General features: G+C 36.3%; 1 protein-coding gene across 1 annotated transcript; it reads right to left on the reverse strand.

Moving 5' to 3' along the window:
* On the reverse strand, positions 1-25,454 carry LOC104169234 (thrombospondin type-1 domain-containing protein 7A-like; the record flags this gene model as incomplete). The annotated part of the gene is made up of 13 exons (XM_009710097.1): positions 1-536; positions 2,079-2,166; positions 5,612-5,822; positions 6,161-6,243; positions 9,247-9,342; positions 10,374-10,547; positions 12,629-12,803; positions 13,349-13,494; positions 16,264-16,381; positions 21,697-21,812; positions 22,292-22,433; positions 23,279-23,432; positions 25,321-25,454. Coding segments are annotated over 13 exons (1,722 nt in total), but the record flags the coding sequence as incomplete, so codon positions are not given.
* Between the last annotated feature and the right edge of the window lie 1,367 nt (positions 25,455-26,821).

Raw genomic sequence — 26,821 nt, forward strand, 5'->3', positions numbered from 1 at the left:
GATAGAGTAATACACATGGTTCAACTGAGTATATATGTTATGCTTGAATATAACAAGTCATAGCTTGGTACAAACTCTTCATGCGTACTGATTATACTTGGTTAATGTTGCAGGGGCTTCCAACTGTTAACAGTATGTCACCTACAGTATTCTGGAGACAGAAGTGGTGCTTATAGTTTGTAAGATTGAGGAAAGACCACAAATCTCCCACTGCAGTGTCTATTAATGTGATTCTGCCAGATTTCTCAGTGCTGATGGTCTAAAGTAAAGCAATAATACCTTGAATATCCGTAGGCATTATGAAATCCATCCTTCTTTATCTATGGTGCAGTTACAAAAAAGAAAAAGTCAAAACACTTCATCCACTCCATAGAAAACCCCTGTGGCTTTGGATACCTTCTGATTTCAATCCATTAATTAGGCTCCATTTGTCACCATGAGAAGTTAGATTTTACATATCTGCATCTCCATCATAAGCCAAGGTTAAAGGTTTCAGTCGGTTGTTCTGCCTTCTCTGGGGCTTCTTTGGCTTTTTGCTGAAACAATAAGATAATTTGTAAATAGAACAAGAAACTAATAACGTAGCAAAGATGGATTTCAGTCTTAAATGAAAGATGAATGTGTTGTTTTAAGATAATGTATTTGATTGCTCATTTGTAAAAGCTATAAGCCTAAAACCTTCACTTGGATCAGTAATTATCTCCTTATCAAGCCAAAGCAACATCTAGTTCAAAACTCAGTTGTTCAGAAACAGACTGATACGGCACTGATGTGACTTGATGAAATCCTTGGCAGGTAATCCTGCAAGGTCAGTCAGTTTTCAGAAGAACCCAGAGCCTGCAGTGCACTATTTGGTCATGTATCAAAGCCACAATCAGGTTCTTTTAAATTACGTGACTCAAATCTTAACCTCTCTCAACACATCAAGGGTTTCCACGGGACAGTTCCATCTTTTGATTAGTTTTATTTCATTATACTTGCTGGAATGACTACAGTTAATTCTAGATGTTATAATCAAACCAGTCACAAATAGCAGGGATATGGTTGTTAGCCACAACCATTCCCTGTCTAGCCTTGAATTAGATTTTAATCTAGCAGTATTTCCAATCCATTTGATACAGTTTTAAAAAATGACCAAGCCAAAGGTAAATGCATGTTTATGAGTGCTTTAGTACTTGTCTTCTTTTAGAGTGTAATATAAGTATTTCTTTAAATCAGGCCTGTGCAGCCTCAGTCTCATCCAAACTCTTACCTCAGCTATGTCACTTAAGGCTTCCCAAATCTAAATCTTTGTTACCAAACCAGCTGTTACAGTGGCTTGCAGTGGCCACAAATACCAGTGCAAAGAATCTGCAGTGAAGTTGCATGCTAATGGATATTCTTTTCCTCAAAAAAAAAAAAGACTTTGTTCCTTACTCAGACAGAAGTGAGATTTTGGGGAAGGTTTACTAAAAACCAAACAAATCCAGAAGCCCCCAAAATGCCTACTAATGCACAACCACACTTCCCTCATCTTCCACCTGCACAGTCATTTGGATCAGAAATTCCAAACAGGACCTAGAAAGCTTCAGGGAAAGCATTCTCAAAGGTGACTTATTCATGCAAAAAATCTTTGCTTTCAGATGCACTAAGATTTTTCAACAAAATATTATTTAATGTATGAAAAACACACGAGAAGGTTTTCAGACTTTTTTTTGGTTGTATATCTCTATATCCTGCCAATCATCAAATCTGACTTGCCTGATTACTGAATTTCCTTCTTGCTATTTCTCTCCGCATTTTGTGATATAGACACAATGAAATTATCATAGACACAGCACATTCTTAACAGAGATAAACTGAACAAAAATATACAGTAAGCTATCCCATATTTGTAAGGAGTTCTTCTATCCTCAGGAGTGTATGTGATTATCCATCATCTAGACTACAATCAGAGTCTGCTAAACTGAGCTTGGACAAAAGGGCATGGAGAATTGAACAGTTCACAGAAGTGCCAGCAGTTTCTACAGTGGCATATGTAAACGCTTGCATTACAGTCTGTGTGGGACTGCTTGCTTGTAAATAATTAAAGAACTCACCAGGCTAGATAGATCATAGAAACAATAAAGATGAGTAAAACAAATGCACCAGCAGCTACACCATAAACCCAGGTCTTCAGCCTCCCATCTAAAAGGAATGAATGTTAGTCAGTAGTGTTTGAGTTAGTCTTGTTGAATTATTAGTTCTGATATAGTATAGAAATACTTTTATAATCCAAAATAAATGTCTTCACTAGCAATTACAGCTTAATAAGAGTAAATATTATTAAACAACTGAGCAGTAGCTTCTCTGTGCACTTGTGTTCTGCTTTTCAGTCGAAGTCTGGATAATCCAAATGGAGCCAAGATGTAGGGCAGAGGCAGCAAGACCTCCAGAAACCCAGCCCCTGGGCCCGCTGGTAGCAGGCAATCCTTCAGAGGGATCGCAGGGCAGGTTATCAGCCCGGGACTCGTTTACACTGTTAGCATTACTTTCCATTCTAGCTCCGATAAATCAATCTGCCTGTTATTTTCATTGTTGCTATTTAATTTTATGTTTTTAAACACCTTTAGCATGTTTTTTCTCTTCCATAGCTTAACTGCACATACACAACTTTCACTACTGCATAAAGTAATAATTTTTCAATTTCTTCCCCTACCAAATGTAAGTTTTATTGTTATAAAATAACTTCTCCTCACAGAATAAGAAAAAAATACACCAAAAAAGATAATCCGTGCTCATGAATAGAACAACTTTCTGTTGTTAATAAGGACTGTATTTATGTGCAGCCTGTGCAGTTTGTATTTTGGACATGACATCCCTGCAGGCTGAGGTTTACATCCCACTCTCCTAATTGCCTTGATCCCGCATGCACCCACTTCTCCCAGGAAAAACAGTGTGACTTTCTCCATCTGCGGGGTTTTGCTCTGAATCCCAAAGGAGCAGGTCACAACCCATGGTCAGTGCGTACTGTTTAACTCAGTACTTTTATCTGACTCCTTTTGTGAATTTCTAAATGGCTTTTTGAAAATATTCTTTCACAGGAGGTTAGCTAGCCTTGTTGCACCTCATTGACAATGAAAAGTCCATAAAAAAGTTGAATTATTTTATTTACAAGGGGCAAAATTTTTATTTCATGAAGTCATGTATGTTTTCAATGTAAGCAAACACAGCTAAAATTTTTCTGACCAAATACTTATTGCGTCCTGATACCTCTGTAGAACAAAAAGGCATTATCAACGCAGTTGATGCTTCTACAACTTAATAATAATAAAAATTCGTCAGACTGATTTTGCTCAGATTCACAGTAGATCTCTCTATTGCTGTGCAATTAAGTTCAGACTTTCTGTTCTCTATCAATGCAAAGTCTTGCAGTCATGTGGACAATTTGTTTAAGACTAATTAATATAAAAACACTTTAGCTTTATTACATTAATCAACTTAATGAAACATTATAACTGATAAAACTGATATAATGGGAATAACTGATCCATTAAAGATGGATTGAACAGTAGATTTGACCTGACATATCCAATGATATGATAATATGAATGAGGGGAATTCAGACTCCATACTGCTAAATAAGTTAGTTTCTTCTCTCCTTGACTTATTTCTATTGGTAAATGTAAAGGGTTTCGGGTTGTTTTGGGTTTGCTTCTTTTAAAATAGTATGATCTCCTTGAAAAAAAAGACTGTCATTACCTTGTGTATGGATTTATTTATTTTTATCAAAGCAGGGAACTCTGTTAATGAGGTCATTCATATTATGCAACTACAGGCGTCTAACTCAGGCTTTCTGGATTCCCCCTGGACAGGTTATTTCTAAGTATACAAGAGAATTGGCATCCCAAACTCATCTGTTTTGGGTAATATATCAGCACAGACACCTGAAGCAGATGGTTTCAATACCTTCCTTTCTGGAATTGCAATATAATTTGTTGAGGACAGTGAAAGAACCATTTTAAATCTAGACTTAGAAACTGTGAGGAAAGGAATAATCATGCTAGAGTAAATCAAAACCTTTCCCATAGATAGCCAATCCTGGAATTAAAATAATCAAGCATAAATCTTATATGAAGTGCAAAATGTTCACTTTCTTCCACATTTGCTCATACCTTCACTGGATAAAGTATCAGTTCTATTGAATATCATTGTTTTTATCTGAGCTGAGCTATGTTTCCTTCCTAACTTTAATTACTGGAAAATTGGTGAGTTTTCATGAAATCTCTCAACTGTTCCTTGCTCCAAAACCCACACCTGAGCTCACAGGAGCATCCATGTTCCTAGATAGCTGAAGGCACCTGTCTGACATTTGCTTATTGTTGGCACTATGGCTGTTTCAACCCACTCTCTGGCATTTTCAGGTGGTGTTACCTAGAATAAGCAAACGATAACATATTTGATAAGATGCTATTTTTTAAAGGAGGACCAGAAAATCTTTATTTTCTTTTTTTATTGTGGATTAAAGTACTAACTAATTGGAGTAAAGACCATTTTATTGCAGGTATCAAATATATTATCACAGTACAAATAACAGTAAATACTAGTAGGACTAATGGGATCTAACACAAGTATTTCTAACCCAAACATGATTTAATCTGCTTATTAGAAGTATTGCTGTAGTTCTTAATTTGCAGCATTTTACAGATTATACACGTAAAGAAACTGTTTTCAAATCTCAGAATAAAAACATTCATAAAAGCTTTAGAAAGAAATGAACATCCAAAGACAGAAGTGTGTTAGAATATTTAGCTCTATGTGGTTTAAAAGACACTTAAGAAGATAACCAACTGCTCTCTTCATATCACTAACATTTTGGACAAGCATTGTATCTCTTTCTGTGAAAGTATTTTGTTAATTAAAGTTTTATTTATCTCAATGCTTAATAGTACCAGGAAATATTTACTGAAATCTGATTACATGATGGACTTTATAAAAGTATTTTTGACGGGATAATTGTCTTATATTTCTTGCCACTCTTGCACATAAGTCCTTGCCCAGCTCTAAAGAACATGTCCATCATAAAAGCAAGTATGGCCTACAGAGACTTAGAGCATGTCTCTGCTAAACGTCAGTAATATGGTTAGCTCCTGTCTAACATGAATTAGTTTAAACATGTGTATGGTAGAAAAGCATTAGCATTATCTATAAGGATTATTTTCCTACAGTTTATACTATGGCTGCAATTTTAAACATCCCTTACCCTCTGCAGTCTTCAGTGCTACCTTTTCACTCCTCTGTCAACAGCATTATTGGTTGAGACAGCATAATATAATATCCTGGCTTGAACTTTTGCAGCCAACTCCCTTCTAAAGTCACATTTCAAATAGCTTCTGTGAATTTTAACAGGCAGAAGGGATTAAAAGGAAATCTTCCGCAATACAAGATTTCATTACATATATTGATGGAGTAGCTAAGGCGGCTAGGGGTTTGCTTATGTCTCTTTCTTTTTTTTCAGTCAGGGCAGATGCCTGTCTTCTTAAATGAACACTTAAGAGTTTTTCTTTTCTTCCTCCTTGGCATCACAAAAAATGTAAATGCCAGACCCTGCAGCAGTACTTAGCATTAAGAACTGCTCATTGCATGACTTCACCTGGTCCAAAAGGCTGTAGAAACCAGGTCCTTCCTCGTCCTGACTGGTTACTGGAGGGCTGGGTGGGGTTCACAGCTCGACTGGTTTTCACATCTCCCTTTTTGTCCTCCATGGTGGGGATCACCACCACTGGGATGAGAGTGCACTGTTCAAGTGTGCCATCGGAGGACATAACTTCAGTGTATCCGTCTTCACAACTGCACGTTCTAGTCTGTAGAGAACAAGTGTTTTACACTGCGTAGCAGAAAAACACAGTTTTCTGTGAGCTATAAAGCATTACAACATGGATGAGTGGAAGAGAAGACTGTTTCGGTGAGTGCTAGCCTGGAGAGTACCTCCTTCATATATTTTTATGCAGGTTCGTACTAAACAATAGAGATTATTCAACATTTAATTGGAAGGTAGAAAATGGTCTGAGGTTGATTTTAACAAAGTAACGATTAGCAAAATCTCTGCAAATGCTTTTTGTTGGCATAATCTTTGTAATGCAGAGAGATGTGTGGGAAGCCCTCACGGGGGTGTTTTATGCTCCAATGCAGTAGCACATACCTCACTGCAGTAAGCGTGGGGTTGACTGCACGGTGGGTTACATGACCTGTCAGCATCTGGTTGGCGCATCACTAAACAGCCCCCTGTAGGACAGAAAATCATATTTTGACATGGTAATACCTCACCACTGACGAAATTACTGATGTCATTACTTGCTACAGTATGTCATGGATTACAATTTTATTGCTAATTTGAATTTAACAGTCCTTCTCTTATTCCGAGGTGAAGGATAATTGGTATCAAGTATTTTCTTATAGATAGAGTAAGGATATAGCACATGCATTTGCATTCATGTGCATTTTAGAGAACTAATATTTGGCAAGTGAACCTTTTGTTTTCCCTTTGTTCCCTTGGTGGATTGCTCAAAAAACAGTTTAAATGTTTTGTTGTGCTTGAGGGAACAGATTTTGGTTCTCTAGGGCCCTCCTTATAACTTACATATTAAAACTGTGTCCACAAAGAAAGTAAAACTGTATTTTTTATTTATATCTTTGCCTGTTAAACTGAAAACAAAACTACTCATCCAGTTTATGAAGAGATACTTGTTTTCTGCTGCTCCTCAGTAGTCACTTTTACACATGCTATAGCTTTGCCTCTTATGAAATCACACTTCATCCTAGTCTAAGATTTTTCAGAAGCAGAGGTTTTGTCAGTACAGCATTTACAGAATGCTATGATACTGATGATAGAGTGGGTTTCAATCTTTTTCCTTTTTTTTTTTTACAGTCTTAGTTCACATTTCTACAGCTTTATGTACAGTGCAGTTATTGTTATGGACCAATACACACAATCAGGCTTTCACTATCATTTCAGCCAGAATGACTTTAAAATACATTTAGAATCAGTTTAAATTTACCTGCATTTCCTTCTGACTTACAGAAGAGGGACACAGGTTAAAATTTGTATTGCTACAGGACAACTTATCTTGCATCTCCCAAATTAATAACATTTTAATACTGCTGTGATATGATGATGAAATCCTGATAGCTGAGGTTGGTCATGACCATAGCAGATGCAGTTAGATGTGGTTATGCAGATCCAAGTGTTAACAGGATGGCCGATGAAGAACAAAGAAAAGCCTGCTCATTGCCGTAAGTTTTCCCCACCCCCAGAAAGGAAAATTGTACATCCTAGCATACAAATCACATGCCTGTGGGAATCTATGTAATAAAATATCAGTCATCCAAGGAAGCTGCAGAAGGAAAGAGTTGCCTCATCGCCCATGGGAAAAACCACCTTCAAGTAAAAAAGAACTATTCAGCACAATAATATTATGCAAGTAAGTAAATAAATAAAGGTCTTAAAATACCAACAGGATTCATAATAAAAATTTTATAATGTCTGAATTCAAATACACTATGTAAGAGCCAAATGTGCAGCAATAAGGCAGCAAAGAAACACAGTAATCAGAGATATGGGTTGATTATGGATCAAAATAGGTAATCTCCATTTAAATTAGTTGTGTATGTACATCTATCAGTTTGAGCTCTTAAATACTGTAGTTTATACAAACCACTTTCAAAAAAAATTCAAATGTAAATTACAAACTGGTTCACAACTGTATACTTTATGCAGAGAAGTTCTCACAGAATATTATACTTCAGTGCTTTGTTTGAAAACTATCAGGAACTATATAATAATATAGTTTTGCATTTCATGGAAACTGGTGATTACATTGCCTGGAACTTTTGACTAGTTTTCACTTCAAATAAGAAAGTTACCACAGCTTTAAAACCACATACAAATAAACTTTGAAAAAAGAGACACAATATAGGTCTGAGGTTAGTCTGCCTAGGTGGTCGCATCATGAAAAATCTGCCAACAACACATATTCATACACTTGAATTTATCACATTGCTGTATTCAGTCACATCAGAACAAACTATTATTTTTATGTGACTGACTGTGATTTATGAATATATTCTGATTTTAACATCTCAGAGCCATAATCACCAACATGCTATTTATTTTGAAATCCTGTAGGAATTTTAATTGATGATATCATATATTAATCTCAATAAGAATTCTCATGTAGAGTTTTACTTATCATACAAGCACCTTAGCTAGGCAGGAAGCAATCAAGGTGCATAAATAATGCCCTGTTGCATTCGTTATGAGGATGATGCATTTTAATATTCTTACAGCACAAGGTGACACATGCAAAAGAGACTTTGGGCTACTAAGTATTATTTCAAAACCTTGTAAAAATAATACAGATCTTTTATTTCTACTGTTACAACAGACAGTAGTGGTGGATTCCATCATCAAGAAGTATTGTATCGGCAGTCCATGAATTAGAGCTCCCCTCCTGTGATTGACCTGACAATGGCTGGCATTGAGGATGCGCTTACAATCTCTGGGATTCTTTTACTACTACCTGGGCTGATATAAAAATCATTTAAACAACAAATGTGTAACTCTTAGCTTAAATGAATCCCTAATTCTGACAAATAAAATCAAATAAATAGGTTTATATGAAGTTTTGCTTGAATTTGGAGATCTCCATCATTCTTAATTATATGGTGTTTTGTGCTTTGGTTTGCATGAAGAGTACCTACATCCATAGCTGTCCACTGAAGTATCCTGCTATAGGTTTATGTCACTGAAGTAAAGAAATAAACTTATATTAGCACATTTATTAAAATTTTATATTTTGTAATTTTAAGGAGATACATGATACATGCACGATATTATCAAGCTTTACTTCCCTCTGCCTCTGTATAGGCAGTGAAATGTACTTTAATACATAAAAGTTCTATTTGTTGTAGGGTTTGAAGTCTGAAACACTAAATTTAGAAGTGTAAAGATGTCTATGGTAAAAACAATATACAACATAAAACATTCCAGGTCCAGTACAGAAAATATTATTTATATTTACTTTTAGTATTATATACTGCATAGTTCTGGAAAAGAAATGACATCTTTAGTATGCAAAAACATCGTCATTCAAGACAATGGCATGTTGATTCATACATCAGGAACAAGTTTTTTAGCAGATTCTTGAAAAAAAAATCATCCATTTGTTGGGAAAAGACACTATCCACCTGTTTTCCAGGTTTTTGTGTGTATATAAAAAGAGTAGTTACCTGTGACGTTTAAACCATCTGACCTTTGGCACCACACGGTTCGAGAAGATCCCTTCCAAGGGCTAGCCATCCACTTGTATTCATAGCATTGGCCATCTACACAGAGAACATTCACTTTTCAAGAAATCTGATGACAAGATTTTAGGTTACCACCAGTGGCAGTCACACTCATCAGTAGGCCATACTCATTATTAATGTTTAATGGCTTTTATGGCTAAGTATCTCCCTTCCTTCTTCACCCAGCAACTTAGAAGGGTGCACTGCACACATGCAGGCCCCGTCTCCTGCACTTACTGGATACATACAGAATAGATCAGATGTGTCCCAGGCACTAACTGTAATGGCTGTACACACTGCTCCTGGAGAACTCTAATGTAGTTATTGGGCGAAACAGATGTTTCCAATAAGCTCATAATGGTTGTGGCCCATCTGTTGCACAAAATTCATTTAGGAGTCAGGTTCCTTTCCTGGTAACACTGAGCTTCAGTCAATGCTCCAGTACTCGGTGAAGTGGCCTGGGCCGCATCTGGCTTCATGTCTCAGCTGTGCTGTGCACCTCTCATACGTCCTGGGATAAATCATGAAGTCCTTCTGCACCTTAGCTCCCTTATAAAAATAAAATTCCTTTTTGCCTGATCTGTCTGGCCTCTGAATGCACAAGATATGTCTGTATAGGAAACAACTTTTCTTAGATACTTTGTCCAGTACCAGCAGTAAGCATGACTGAGACTTATTAATGTCACTGTCATGCGATTAACAACAATTCAAAGGGTAGAGAGAAATCTAAATTTGGTTATGTATCAAAACTTGAAGATTTCTTTTCATTAATGTTATCAAGCAGATGAGGCAACTATTTTTTCCCATATCATAAAAAGAAATTTTATTATTAAAAAAGGATCATCAATTCTCCAATGACTGTGTTTAAAGTGGTAACATATGATAGTTAGCATTTGAAAGTTTTTCTGTTTACAGTTGATATGTGGAAAACAAAAATTTAAGTGCATTTCTACATCTATCAAATCCGTATTTGCCTAAATTTGATACCATGAACAGAAAGAAAACAAAACTATTGTTGTTCAGTATTTTTTTCTTACAGGAAGTGGTCTTATGCATATTTTGGTGCTTACCATTGCATGATCTTGTTTCCAAAGCCTGTTCTGGACAGAGATGTTGATTCTCTAATTCCTGAATGATCACTGCCCGAGATCGGACTTGTATCCCTCCAAAGCCGAGATCCTCACCGTTAACACAGGTTAGCTGACAAAGGCTCCATTCTGACCACTCTCTCAAATAACAGTCCCCTGTCAAACAGCAATTTTATAAGATGCACAGTCATCATATGTGAAGAGTTTTTTGCACTGAATACGTCTTAGAAAAAAAAAGTCCAAATCTGGTTTCTTAATTTTCGCCTCTTTATAGTTCCTTTCATTCCTCTTTTAAAAAGTGACATATACTTAAGAGAAGATAATATTTTGACACTCTCTGAATATCTGTGCAGTAGAAAATAGTAATAAAAAGATTATACAAAAGCCTATTCGTTCCAAAGCAGGATAGTTTCCTGTAGCATTCCCGTAAGATCACTCTCATTTTGAATTTCTGAGTAACACTCCGCACAATGTCTAGATATTTGTAAATGTTAGGGTATTGTGCGTGGTATGCCTCACACTAAATTTATATATCTTGTTCACAATTCTTCTTTGATCTTAGAAAGAGACAACACTGTGTAGTTTTAAAAAGATTAATTGTTGCTCATCCTCATGCAGAATTTCTCTAAAAAGAGAGTAGAAGCAACTGCTGGAACGTTCTTTGAAAGAAAGGGAAATGGGAAGGTGATTAAAATGTCTGCTTTGGCTATTTCATGTTAGGATAATAAAGATTTGCAGAATGTTATCTTATAGTGTAAAACTGAAAAAAAAATTATACTAATGACACTAATTAACATGATCAGCTAAAGAACATTTAAGGAAGATCTGAAGCACAACACAAAGAGACCATTTTGTTAAAACTGCAGTAGAAAATGGGACTCGACTGTGCACAGACTCATAAATAAACCTCTTAGTTCTCATTATTTCAGTGAAAGAGCTATTAAAAATTCATGCTACCTTGCATTATACTGATGACAGATATAATCAGTACTGTGTTGACCAGATGCCTGATTAATGAAGGAATTTTATTTGCCAATGTTAGGAAAGCATGTGAAGAAATGAATAATTGAAGAACTGATGTATACATAATAGGAAAACAAGTAGTGATTTTTGGAAACATTAGTTGGAGCATATCATTAGCACATCCCCACAGGGCAGTTATTCTTGCTGGCTAAATGTGACATTTTTGAAGAACAGGTTCCTGCTCAGCAAAATTTTAAAAGCGAGCACTAAGCAGCTATATTTTTTTTTATAAATTTGACTAACAAGAAAACATAACTAAAAGCTTTTTATTCTTCCAATTTTTATTTAATAAGTAAATATATGTGAAAATCTTGCAATTGGAATGCTGTGCACAAAGTAGTGATGGAAGCCTCTCCATTTTTGATTATTTTCTATTTATTGAGGCAACTTCAGTCCAATCTGAAATGAACCAAAAAAAAATTCTGAGAAAAAGGAGAGTTGCAAGAGAACAAAACCAGAGTACTGGTATGGAATTATAGCTACGTTAGAACTGAATCATTGCTTCTGAAGATACATCATTAATGACTCTATTGAACAACAACAATATACTTCAAATTCTACAAATAAGTGTTTGAAATGAACTGGAGGGGTTTTATTGGAAATTAAACAGTTGTTATAGGCTCTTAATCCTTCTCAGTATGACCATTTAAAACAGCTCCTTTGGACTCAGTCTACAAAGGCAATGATAGTGCATGTCACGTCCAGTGAGTTAAACAGCTAGCAAAACATTTTCTCAGGTATCAAAACATTAGTTTCATTTGGAATAGCCCCTTCAAACAAAAACATAAGACTCTTTAGCTTAGTTTCTTTAGACACCTGCAAAAGGCATCAACTTCTTGCCACTGTTAAAAATACTAATAAAGCTGTTATGTGATCTAAGCACTTAAAGCAAATACTTAGCTGTAAACCAATACTCTTTCTTACAGAGTTAAACACAGGTTTGATTTCAAAAGATTTTGTGAAAAAATATATTCTTATTAGGTACAATCTGTCACTGAGACATGTCTTTTATAAAATTTAAAGCCTGGTATTTTTTCTAATTGATTTATTGTCATGAAGCCACCACCGGAAAGTAATGCTGTTGGTCATTTGATGGATTAATCCAATCAGTAAAGCATGTGAAAAAGATTTAATTGCCTGTGGCTAGACACTGGTAACTGTAATGATACCCAACCAATCTTGAAATGCAATATTTATTTTAAAAGCTTTGTTACCTGGACAAGGGACAGTGCAGGTTTCCTCAAGTATCATCTTCTTATTACCATCTATAATAGGCTCTATTTCTCCACAGAATTCCTCATCTACTACTTTGCCAACATCTTCAATGGATCCATCAAAAACCACACAGGAAATGTTCCTCACTCGTGTTCCCTCTCCACATTGAGCATCCTGGGGAAGGAGGACATACATGGATGCTGGACAGAAGTGCCAAAAGACTAGATCTGAGCTACATGTCACTCTGTCTCCTACTATTTTTTGCTTAACAACTTATTCATTCCAGTAAGGAAAAAAAATAAAGACATTGTTCTCTACTTCTGAAACAAACAAACAAACACAAACAAAAAATTCTGGTGGCTGCTACCACCGTTTCTTAAAGTATGGAGCTAGTTATGCCTTCAAATTGCAACCATGGCAGTATGTCAAGTGAAGATCTCTTCTAGGATGCCAATCTCTTTCCTTCTTTTAGAGTAGAAGAATTTCGATTATTAGCAAAGATGCTGCTCGAGTACCAATGTTTACATTTATACTTTGAATATCTGTAGGACATTGTTGTATCTGTTGACAAATACGAACTCTAAGAATAAATCTTTAGTTTTTGTATAAGAGCGGGGGAAGAAAATTGTTTAGAGTGTTATGAAGCAGATATCTGAGCATATCACAAATATGCCTAGATACACAAGCTCCAAAACTTCCAAATCCCATATGGCTTTTACCTCTACTTTGCATGCAGACCATTGACCATATTGCCATCGATAACAAGGTTTTACTGGACAGGGTTTGAATTGTTCCATCTGAGAAGGACAAGGCCTCCCATCACCCTGAAATGGCTGATTTATGGCCCTTCTTCTGATCATTTTTCCTGTAAATAAGAAACAGCAATATAACTAAAAACAAAGTGGTTAGGCTGATTTATTCTTCAAGATGGTTCTATTTTGGTAAAAAGCATTGTGTTTGAATAAAGTAATTTTTTCCACATTCGACAAACTGGATTGTAAAGCAGATCTGTTGGCTCTTCTCTGTTATATGGCTTTATATTTTCCAAGTCAGACACTGTATATTCTATCATTTGTTTGTACTGCAAGAAGTGCAGGAGGATGTCTAATGAGGATTTCAGATTGCTCCTGTAACAGCGAATGCAGGAATTTCCTAGTTCAGAACCCTGGGGAAAAATGCTCTTTCTGAATGTGACAATATGTTAGTGGTGCTTCAGTGGTGATTCTGGATCCTCATCCGGAGTTTGCTGCTAGAAGAGACCAGCATGTTCTGTTCTTCCCCGAGTTAACACAAAATCATGTGTCCCATAATTGTCTGATTCCAGCAACCAGGAACAGCTTGCAACTTTCCTTCATCATCTGCCTGGATAATGTGACACACAGATCTTGCAGGAGATAGAGGATTCTTCACTCAGGCCCAAAGAAAATGAAAATACAATAGGTTTATCCAACATTAATCTTCTCTTCAACCATGAGTAACAGGCTACCCAGCATCACTGAGACACAGGTTGTATTTCAAATACTTATATAAGCAGAAAGAGGAAGACATTTGTATCCTTTTGGCAACTCTTCTTTCATCTTGCACTGGACATTAGACCATTATGCTCCATTACAGAGAGGTCATGTGATATAACCAAAATTTTTTTGTGTGCCAGAAGTAGTGGTAAAGTGGCTGCTCTAGAGTTCGCACCTCACAAAGGTTTCCACAAAACCAACCCAGCTGCGGAATTTTAATCTATGTATAGATAAATATATGAATCAAGTCTGAAATAAGATGTATATACTTAAATTTGTATACTGAGGCTTATAATAAACTAAGGCATTACATAGATTTACCTACATAGCACCCAGTGTTAGCTGGCCAAAACGATTCCTCTTTAATTCCACATTTCAGTCTGATGCATGTGGAATTGAACACCCTAATGATCATGACACAAATCTCTTGCTAAGAGCAAGCTACACAAGCCACAATGCAGCAGCAGAACTATATCAATCTCCCAGACAGCTGTGTTCACTGCAGCTAGCTAGAAGATGTTTGCCAAGTGGAATCTCATAATTCTTGGATTCACAGTTGCTCCAACTGAGAAGTCACAGGAGAAAAAAAGATTTTCTTGAAAAATACTGCAGGGAAAAAAAACCCCAAAGAACAGCAACAAGCACAGTTCTTACATGCAGAATTCTTCCTCAACTTTATGGGTATTTGCATGGGTGCACAAAAGTGGTTCAGCTTTGTGGTCACTGGATTTAGATGGTTACTATTTATTGAAGAACAGCAGTTACTACCAACTTCCTGCCTAATAGGAAAATTACAGCTTCAAGGCTTACATGTAAGGTTGTCACCACTGTTAAAAACACTGAAAATTTGAAAGCTGTTTTATGTTACTATTTAAAATAAATTTTCTCACTTCCCCAAATAAATTCTATCCTTGGAAAGCACAGGGATTTCAGATAGCGACCCACCTTCACATTTTGAAAAAGCATAGCAACAATAATTCTCATTCAGAAAAATATCAGGTCAATTGTTCAGGTCTTGGGTGTAAACAGAAGCTTGTAAAGGAAAATCTAGCAACATATTTAAGCCTTCAACAGAACTGTTAGTTCAATTCTCACTCTATAAGGATTATTGCAAATATAGAAGTGTAGTTTATTTGAATGTAGAAGTCATGCTTTGAGAGAATCTTAAAGAACTGAAACATTATTACATTATTAGATACTGCACTATCAAATTATTAGCTGTTATCATTAAAAAATCCATAGGTTGGGATCCTGAGGTGGCCAGAGCCTTCAAATGATTTTGCCTAGGCTTTTTCCCTGTGGTGTACTCCTGAAGGAACACAAAAAGATGCAATATCCTTTAACTCTGAGCCTAGCAGTTGAAATTGTATTCCACACACTGCTAACCATCCAGTATCTGTAGCAACATATTCCAGACACGATTACAGAATGAAAAGGCTTCATAGGTGGGCTTCTACCCTTCTCTTTCAGTAGTCTGTATACCTTAGTTGCCTGGTACAATGGTGCTTTCAGGTCCTTATTGTGAGACATATCAGTGCAAATAAATAACAAGAGTTCCTCCTTAACTACAATGTGCCTTTGATACCCATTCTCTGACATAGATTTGATTGAAAAAAACTTAGAAAGCGGTTAGCAACATTTTGGGAAAAACTAATGTGATGACAGTCAAAGTAACTTGTCCCCCCACCCTTGTCCTTTGTTTAAAAATATGGAATTCTGTGGTGAGTAAATTTGTTGGTTTTAATCACTGTGTTCTTGTGTAAGTTTAGTTGTTCTAAACTCACCACTAATGAAACTTAAGAGGAAATCCCTCGCTCCTTTTCCTCCACCCACTGGCTGAAAAATAAATATTCACATCAGTGTTTATTTTTGTCTCAATATACCACCCATCATATCTCACTACTCCCAGAGTCAGAAACTACTCTGGGCCAAATTCTCACTATCTTCATGGAGTGCAGTCTCACTGAAGTATATTATTTCCATGAATAAGGTTGATTTACATTCCCATCACTCTCCCTAGCTAGTTATATTTTCTAGTTCTGTGAAAAGAGATACTATTACTTTTATTAAAGAAAAAAAAAAAGCTTCGTTTGTAAAATATGCCAAAAGTACATACTGACCTGTGAGGCCACAAGTTTGAGAGCACTCAGACCAAGGCGACCAGTCAGAGAGCTGACAGTTCACAGGACATTCCACCACGCAGGATGTATTCATTTGCCATGTCTTCTCCAAACCAAGCTAAAAGAAAATATTCAGGATATGCAGTTGGATACAGTGAATCTAAGACAACTAACATTTCAAGCAAGCATAAAGTCATTACGAAATCAAAAGTAAAGCAATTAGGACATTTAAAAATCTCACTTCAAGTCAGTCCTAATGCATGTGCCTATTTTTAAATACGTGCTTAAATCCTATTTTCATCAATTATTTTCTAAATTAGAGCCTATAAATAGAGGGTTTCAGCTTTACAGTATTACTTTATACAATAGGTAAAGGACAAAGTGATTTATGAAGCATCAATAAAGTATTTTGAAATAAGAATACTGAACTATCAACAGTAGCTATTAACAGCTGAATTCAAGTGACACTAGGAACCAGCTTCAAAACTAACAAAAGGAGTAGGATGAACATGCATTGGATAGTCAGTTTATTTGTCAGAAGATGTTGCAGATCCTGGAAGTTTACAGGAGCTCAAGAGAGACTGAACAAGTTAATGGAAGAGAAATCTGAAGTTTTAAACACAGAGAAACCACATCAGGCAAATGCAGTGCAAGAGCTGAAAACACATGGAGGCTTTGAGAGGAGTAGATGGAAACTCGTGTATGTCTGTCCTCCTTGCTCATCCTTAAGCATCTGCTTATGCCTCTCTCCCGTTCTTTTCCTAACGTGCTGTGTAAGTTCATTATATATATAATGCTATCCATTCTACTATACACAAAAATATTGACATAACATTGACAATGATTTGTTCTTAAAAAAAAAAAGCTTTGCATGTTTTTATGAAAACCTTTGCAAAAAGTAGAATCCTTTAGCATCCCTACAGAAAAAGCTGCAAATGCTGGAGCAGTATGAGAGAAGGGGACACAGAAAATAGCCAGACTCACATGTTTTCTCAAAAATACATTCTGTACTGAGCTCTTTGGGCAGGAGTCAGCCTCACACTGACAAATGATGGACCCCCCACAGGGAAGGAAGAGTTTTATGGCTGTGCTTGGAGATGGCACAGTGGCTATATGGTCCTTTGATGTGATCCTGTAAAGCCGTTTCTATGTTCTTATAAACTCCCATGCTCCAGATTTTCCCCATTCAAGGAAGAAAAGAGATATTCTCACTAACACACTTGAGAATATAAGATGCAAGATGGAATACAACTGGGGCAAAAACATTAGCATGACAATAATAATCCCTGCAGCCTGCACATCTTCAGAATGAGTTAAAAGGATAGGTTGATTACAATGGGTATGATATAAAATGTGAAAGAAAATCAATCCGGCCAATATGAACAGATCTACAGCTTCCCAGCATAAAAGACTGTCCTCTTCATTGGCCCTCATCAGTGGACTTTGATCATCATTGAGACCCTTCAGAATCCCAGGAGGTTGTGGATATCTTTAAGTAGATAAAATCCCCACATAGTGTTTTTTTAAAAAAAAGCAAACCAGACATTTCAAAACCTATTAATTTTAATGACTGGAAAGGTTAATGACATAAAACCAGCAGTTAAGACTTTAAAAAGGAAATAAAAACACTATTTCCTACTAAATGCAAGCATAGAGCAATAATTAGGCACAACATTAACATGTCCTCCATAAATAAACTACCACAAGTACTGGAAATATCTCACCCTAATAGACTCAGCAAGTCTAAAATTTGCATTTGCAGTACCATTTATTGAGACAAATGAGATTTTGACCTCTGCTCAGTTTTATACATCAAAGAATGAGTTCTTGGCTTTTCTCTGTGGTACAGTATAACCTTGATTATCCAGCTATCACACACAGGCAACACCTGAAACCTTTGGATAATCTGGAATTTGGAGAATCAGGAAACTAGAGAACTGTCTTTGAAGTCTATATTTGGGTCAAATCTTCTGAGCAAAGGCTTTAAAGCCTGCTGAATTGATTCCTGCCAATTACAGACATGATTGCTCTCTTTCAAGACTGGCCTTCTCATCTGGACTTTGGCAGCTAGAGAAGGAAAAGCCCAAGAGAGAAATTAAAGGTGAAGAAGAGAAAGCTGAAGGCCAGATTACCCACAGCGATCTGCCATTTGCAGGTCTTAGATACTGAAATGTTGCTGAAATAGATTTGGGGAATAATTGGCAGGCTGCAATTTGATATTAATCACATATTCTTTTCTCATTCCTCTCCTTCCTTCAACTGATGAACCACAATTCACCTTCAAGAGCTTAGAAAACATTTGGAAAATTGTTCAGTAGCTCCCTTACCTGGAAGAGCCTCTGTTCTGGATGAGCTGTGGTTTCTGATTTGAGAATGGCAAGTACTGGAGGAGTTACACTGAAAGATACCGCTGAGTGCCCTGTACTCCTGGTCACACATGCCAGGGGCAGCAGGCTGCCAGACCAGCATGCTCTATAAACCCTGTGATCCAGAAAAAGTATCTGTATTTGTTTATAGGAATGTTTGGCACTGCAGGTTAATCTCTGCTGGAGGTTAATCATGTCATCTGATAAACAGACTACTTGCCAATAAAACAGAAAAGTTTGCTTTCTAATGCAGACAAAACTGCTGGTTTCCAGGTTTTTCTGATCTTTAATTGAAGGTAAATGAATAAAATTAAGCCCATAAATATGAATATGACCAGGATCAGCTTGCTTTAGGTGATTTGATTTTCAAGTACTCAAGGAAAACACAAGCCGAGTTCTTGTGATGTGCTAATTTTGTAGAGTTAGAGACCAAATAATCCAGTATTACTGTGCCTTAAGAGTTTGAAGGCAACTATGTTAACATTACAAGGACTTGGAAATAAGCTCTAGAAATTTATTTATCCTGGCAGTAATCAGGATGACTGGCTAGCTTCTTTAGCTGATTGACTGAAACAAACACAAGATCAATATGGATGCAGTGGGAAACTTGAACACAGGGGCTCAGAAGAAATCTTAGTATTTAAGTACACTGATGCTCATACCTGGAGATGGTGATAGTCAAAAGACAGCATGAAGGGTTTTTTTTATATATGGCCTTTATTAGTTTCTTGAACCACACATATAGAAACTCAGATATTGCAATCAGGCATCTTCATTTCTTAAGGATCAGGATAGGTTTAGCTACTAGCTGATATTTAGCTGATATTATATTGCATACAGTAAGAAGAATCATAATTCTGTAAATGTATCTACACATGAATTAAAGAAAACTTCTGTTTTATTCACACATCTAGTATAAAGTTTTATGATAGCCCAGGGGAAATTCCATTAGCTAAGTCATCACAAAATTATTTCACCTTTCTCTTAACATCTTTTCTTACCACATGCACCTTATTTTGAACTTCACTTAATCTTTCTGCACTGCCCTTATAATGCAAAAACGCAGCAAAAAATACCACCCTGAAGGATCATCTGTGATTAGATTAGTAAGAAGTGCATAGTATGTATTCGTATCTTTGTATTTTTTTGAATACTCTCCTCTCATGACCCAGAAGGTCACAGAGTTGGCTTTCACATCTTTACAGTGAAGGGTCTGGTAAGATCTGAACAGCTTGGCTTTCTCGTTAATCAAGTTAGCAGATTTTACTCCTCACAGTTATTGGATCAGCCTTTGACCTTATACCACTGCTTACACATCCATAATTCAACAAATAGTCTTAACAGTATGACTGGGGAGTGGATCAGAGCTTTCTACAGGAAAATGTATCTCTACATGGTCTAGTAAATCAAAAGGGCAAATAAGACTGTATCACAGTGGTTGCTGATAAAGCCAGGACCCCACTGCAGTGATGTCTGTTGGCCGGTCATTTATGGCAAGTAGCTTTTAAGATATTATTTTGTTGCCCAAATTATTTCTCCTAGTAAGAAACTTTCATTTCTTAAATGCAGGAAAGCTCCAGAGGTTTTCTGCAACGAGATTTCAGTGCAAAATGTAATAATTTGTTCTAAACGTTGCTCAAAATCTTTGCTTAACAACAGGAATAATTTCTTGGCTTTATGGTAAAAGAAATATATTTCCCCTTAAAATCTAATAAAAATCTAATAAAGCATATTTTTTTCTATTGAAATATTTATCTGGATGGAAATTTTATATAATTTCTTGGTATGAATGAATCAATATTGCAGTCTCTTACAAATAACTCGAGAGTCAAATTTTTTTTCTTTTAATGCATTAAAACATTAACAGAATGCATTCATTCCTTCCCCTATTAACTTCACAGAAACTTGCTGGTAGGTAGCCAGATCCTGAGTTTTTTCCTGATCAAATTATTAGATTTGATTATAAACCCAAAAGCTACGTGTGAAGGAGGAATCTAGGAGAAAAGAAGGGTGACAGCCTCAGCTGAAACCTCCTGCATCTCCTAAGAATTTAAAGATTCAGGAATCCAGGATGTCGGAGTGGGTTGGAGAAGCCTAAGTAGGTCAGATACACCATTATGAAACTATCGTCCAAAGTTCACAATGAGTTTCCTGACTCCCTCCACTTCTGATGAGACTTCTCTATGGGCACGTCCTGAAGAGCAGCTACTAGTCAGGAAGGTCCAACAGAAAAGGTGTTGGTACCAAAGCTGATGTAGACGCCACTCCACCTTAGTCCCTGACTGCAAGTGATTTTGTTTCTGATGTCAAGGTGATGGAAGAATGGCAGCTGAAACAAATTCAGTTACTTTCCATCAGAAACACATGTAGGATTGCCCTTAATGTAGCCCTTGTGTGATCTTCCCATTTTCCTTCACATTACTATCTCCATGCAATTGAAAACATTAAGACCAACATACAAAATGTCAGAAAAGCAGTGCTGTCAAATTTGAAGTTAGTTTGAACATTTGGAAAACAGTTTTTTCAAAATTTAAGGGCTCCTGTTTGCTAGTCAGTTCTCCATATATGCTCCTATTTAATATTGCATTCATGCTCCACATTTTTTCCCACTAGTTTGGGTATCTTTTGTATTGTACAGCTGGATAAAAGAAGTTAGCATTCAACCCAGCTACAGATTGACACCTGAGAAATATTTTCCAACACATTGAGTAAATGATTGATATTGGCAGCTGTCCAAGGCTCCATGCAGAAATTGTATCAAATTAGAATGATGATTAGTGTTTTGATTAAGATTTATTACCTTTATTCTACTTTATTAATTATTGTTTCTAAGTCATTTCCTTCAGGACATAATAATTAGCATACGTTCATGGAGGCACTTAGAAGTAACTGAAGGAAATTGTATAAAAATCACTGTTGATGGCACAGTTCATTTCAGAGGTACTTAACAATCCATGAATAGTGCTGCAAAACATATGGCGAAGATGGGCTACGTGCTGTATAGCTCAGTTGGCTTAGCATTAATTAGCATCATTAGAAGGGAGCTTACTCACGGGTACCCACTCACCTCCTCACAGTACTTCAGGTCAACCGATTTGCCATCACTACGAACACAATCGAGCATCCGTGTTTTGATACCATTACCACAGACAGCCTTCTCGCTGAGCTGACATGTGCTCCAGTCTGGAAATATGGAATTCGTTAGCATAGCAGACATTTTAGATAAAACTCATAATGATCCAATCTCCCACCTAGTTCTGATTCTTATGGTCTAAAATAATCCTCACAAGTAACTTTTACACATGCAAAGGCTCATGGAGCCCAGCTGCTATGCATTTTTGGAAACAGTGACTTTTACTGCATATAGTCAGTACCATGATGCCTCTCGGGAAAGTTCATATTTGGTTTCATCTGCATGGATTTTGAGCAAATCACAAAATGAGAGGAGAAACACATTTCCTGGAGCTACAGCATGCACACTTCACCTAAGCTGCAAAGCCTCCAGTAATATTTTATCTGTATCAAATAGCCCGAATCAGTTTTCAGTACAAGCTCCACAGCACCCTTTGAATAAGAATAGAAAGCTGAAAAATCTGTCCTGTAAGGTGAATGGAAGTAAGCCACAGTCCCAGGATGTCACTAGAGCATAACACCACAAATACCTGTCACATTGTAGTCATAGTGGTAGCAGTTTTTGTTCAAAGTGCACACTTCTGTCTCAGTGGCAGCAGGACAAGACTTTCCATCATCTGGTTGTCTCAGGGATTCACCTGACCTTTTGCGGACACTACTTCCATTGCATGGCTTGAAAGGGAGATCAGAAACAGCTTTGATATTTCGGCATCCTGATACCTTTTCATGCGACATTGTAACAACCTTTCAAGTAATCCCTTCACAAGACACGAATGTAAAATATTGGGCTCATGCTGTTGTGTAAGAGAGACCATTTCCTCCAGAGAGAATTTAGTCTGCTCTTTCACCTTGGTACCACCCCAAGGTGAAATATCCTCTAACTTGGCACACCTTGATACTTTCCTAACTAGTTCATATTTCAGTACTAGTGCTTTGGAACTATTTCACTCGTAAACTGCATATTGAGAAGCTCACTTTCCAGGCACTATAACGTAGTGCACCAGAGCCCAAATACTCAGGGGTCCTGAAATACTTTTTTATGTTTGGTTTGGGTTTTTTTGACATTTCTTTTTGAAATTGCTGGCAGGAAGGGGAGAGGAGACGCCAAATTATCTTTCTATGCTCAGCCTTGATCTACAGGATAGATTGTTTGCTCGTTACAGGATAGTGACATTTTTAGTACCATGACTGCACCGCTACTGAAAGGCTCACAGCTAGGCTCAAAGGCGGATTCACAAGCCACTATCAAAGCTATTCCACCACACGGGACCCAGCCCATGCCAAAGAATGATCACTGGGGACATTACATTTTGTGTTTCAGAACAATTTCACTTAATGGAAAATACTGGCACACTTTATTTGCAACCAACTATCAACGATGTTAAATATGACAGTAAAGATAGATATTAGCACATAGAAACACTGCTCAGTTCAGCATATTCGCACAATAAATCATGTATATATTTTTTAAGTATCTTCCTAAAACTATAAATGTTATGCTTCAGTATACTTCTTACCAAAGAACATTGAGACCATGATCCCCATTCAGACATAACACAGTCCTCAGGACATGGTAATGTGCATTTTCTAGCACCAAGTGGCATCTCTTCAGGATCACAGAGATAGTCCTCTACAGTGTCAGAAGGACCATCCACAGTGTTTAGCATGCACCTAGAAAAAAGAACTGCACATAAACTGCATTTGCCATGGATTTTGTACAGTAATTGTGTTCCACAGTATTCTGAAGCATTATAACATTGTGTCAGCACATAACAATCATGAAGTAATTGAAGTAACAGAACTAAGTATTGCTCTATGAATAGCTAAGAAAAGCTGAAGAGCCAAAAATAATCCTCGTTTTCACAGATGACAACTGTGTAAAGAAATGTACAGAATTTAGACAGTCCCTATGAGTGATTTGCTGAGAGTTTCTGGGCAGGTGATTTACTTGACATTAGTTTACCTCTAAGTCAGAATAACACAAATCATCTATAGTTTAGACACATTTTGTGCATGCTTCAAGCGATAATTTTAAATCTGGAATTATTAAAACTTTTAAAATTGTATATTCTTAGTATTAATCCCTAATTTACACACATGCTTTTTAATTATCATTATATTAAATTAGCAGATGGTGGCCTAGTTAAGATGAGAAACCTATATGCTTAGTTTTGTAGAGCTGAAGATGACAGTTTTCATTCCACAGTACTTCCAGTGCTGTGGCATTTACTGTTAACTTATCCTTTCCACCTGTCAGCAGGACATCAACTAGCACATGACTAGGATCATTCAAATTAAGAAGCTTGCATCTGTTTTCCAGAATTCCAAGAGAAAAGCTCATATCAATAGCAAGCCTTTCACACACAGAGAAATATTCAGAGTTCCTTCCATTTGATCACAATTTCTTTACAAATATATTATTAGACTAAACTGATTTTTGAAACACTTTCTGTTCCAAGATAAACACAAGAGATACAGCATGAACAGGTATTAGCTTTGTGGAATTAGTACTTTAATGGCATTATGTGATAATAAATGAAAAGTTAGATGTTTTTAGTCCCAAAGGACTGAAAACACTCTCTTTAACTTTGGTGGTAGTGTTAAAGTCTATTTTTCAACATAAACGCTGATTATTTTTGATTTTTCCTATTGGAGGGTTTTTTTTAAAGAGTATTCCTATGGGAATTTTTTTAGATTCTACTGTGTCAGAACAGTCATGCATAGTCTTTCTAACTTTGGTCAAGCAAAGATTAAGACTTCAACCTTCTTGAAGTAGACAGTTACACTGAGGAAACAGTGCTATTGTGAACAAAATCATGTAAATGTGTGAGTTTCTAAGCACTTGTGGCAGGGAAAAGAGAACATTTAGCAGTTCACTGTATACAGCTCTAATTTTGGACCTTCAAACTGAAGTCACATTATGCTTTATTATTCAGATTTATAATCTCAAATTTTGTGTCACTTTGCGGTTAGTCATTAAAAAAAAAAAAGCAAACCCCAACCAACCCAAACTCCGTGTACTGCTTTACTTGCTGTTGTACCACACCATGTGAGAGTAATTTTAATTAACCTTTGATTAGAGCTGTAGGATGATGAGCAAGCATACAAGATAGCTAGATCAGGTTCAATAAACAACAAAAGATTTCTGGATTTTTCTATTTTACTTTATTCACTCTTGCCACTTTTACTGTAATAAGTGTAACTCTTATTCCCCAGTGCATATGTACTTAAAAGCGTTTTTTAAATCATAGTTTCATATAGAAATAGGACCATTCCATCTTTCAGAAAAGCACTAAAATCATAGTTACAGTGTTTGTAGTACTATAAGTACAATATACATTAGTTTATAAACTAGAAACCAAGGTCTATATTCATAATCAGTAGACAGAGCCCTATTGCACATACTGAAGATATTCTGATTTACATCAGTCAGGGTTCTGGTCCAGTATACTGTGACTGGACTTAACACTATACATTACACAGAATTACATCAAACTAAATACAGCCATGACTGAAAGTGAAGGTTGTCTAAAGTGAAGGAGGAGCAATACTGTTTTACCTGACTTTCCTTGTCTGAACACCTTCTCCACAGTTCTCTTTTAAGTCCACATTGGTCACCTTGCAGACGCTCCAGGGCTCAGTAACCCATACGTACTGGCTGCAGTCACTGTGGCAGGGCACTACCTCATATACCTGGAATCCACATTGAGTGTCAGTTTTGTTGCACACAAGTAAGATAAACATGCAATAGTGATCATGCAAAAAAAGGTTAACGTTCTTTTTGGTAAGAATAACAAATATAAACTTGCTGATTTAGAGGTTGTAGTAATAATACAGATGAAATACTTGAAAGAAAACTACAGAAATAACAAAAAGTCAGAAGCTAAGACATCTAATGACAGATTCCCCGGTTTTCTCTGCCACTAAGCCCATGCTATGCCATTTCCACCAATAATATCAACACAACTAACATAAAATCTGTAACTAGGCTATCTCACGAGTATACCTTTTAGGAAAATACTGCTAAAACTCTGCTAAAACTTTAGTTCTATCCTTCACACCTTTCCTCAACTATTCCATTCCACTGTTATCAGTTGTGGGGTTTCTGAACCTCTAAAGAGGGGTGAACTCAAGGTAAATTACACCAATATATACTGGTTCACTTTGGTTTTCGTTGTGGATACTTAAAATCACTGTAACATATTTGTGTGCCAGCATTAGTATTATGTTTAGATTTGAATACAAATTTGAAACAGTATCTCATATAATAATTTATACAGTGTTCCATATATTTTCTTAAAAATACATTACCAAAAAAGAACAGACAAAGTAAACATTGGGGCGCAATCAGGAAGCACATGTTAAGGTCATCTCTCTATTTAAGAAACTCTTACCTGAGCCTGAAGAAAGTATTTTCATGAATCCAAAAGAAAAACCAAAGACAAAAAGAAAGAATGATTAGAATGATGCATAAGTATTTAAATGGCATTCATTTAGCTTTTATTACAAACAATATTCTACGACTTCAGCCAAGCAAAAGGTATCCAATTTTTGCTCTTGGATCTCCCTTACTGTCATGAGGCATTTTTGCACAAAGTTTGCCCTTGGAAGAAAATAAAAGTTTGTAAATCACAACTGGTGGGATGAGATTGTAAATTAGCTAGTCTCTTTCTCATCCCTAACACTGTTTTCTCTTTTTTCCTGTAACGAGCATCAACTCTTCACACAGTGGGGAATCCAGTAAGACAAGAGAAAATCCTAAATGCTTTTGGAGGATATTGGACTTCTTTATTAATTGAAATTGTTCTGACAGCATTAAGTGCAATAGATTCAGGGGAATAAAAGGAACTGGCCACTCTCATCCTTCCAAAATTCCTAAGTCCTTTATTGAGTATCTTAATTGTACACAGATTACTTAAAACCCAATGCCTCAAAATTATCTTATACCAGCTAACTTTACATATCATTCTGGGTATCAAGTCAACATAACTTGTATTTCTAGACAATTTAAGACATTGTCTTAAATAATACATTTATATTTATATTTATATTTACATTTA

Source organism: Cariama cristata, unplaced genomic scaffold (genome assembly GCF_000690535.1).
Source record: "Cariama cristata isolate BGI_N322 unplaced genomic scaffold, ASM69053v1 scaffold44751, whole genome shotgun sequence".
Lineage (NCBI taxonomy): Eukaryota > Metazoa > Chordata > Aves > Cariamiformes > Cariamidae > Cariama > Cariama cristata.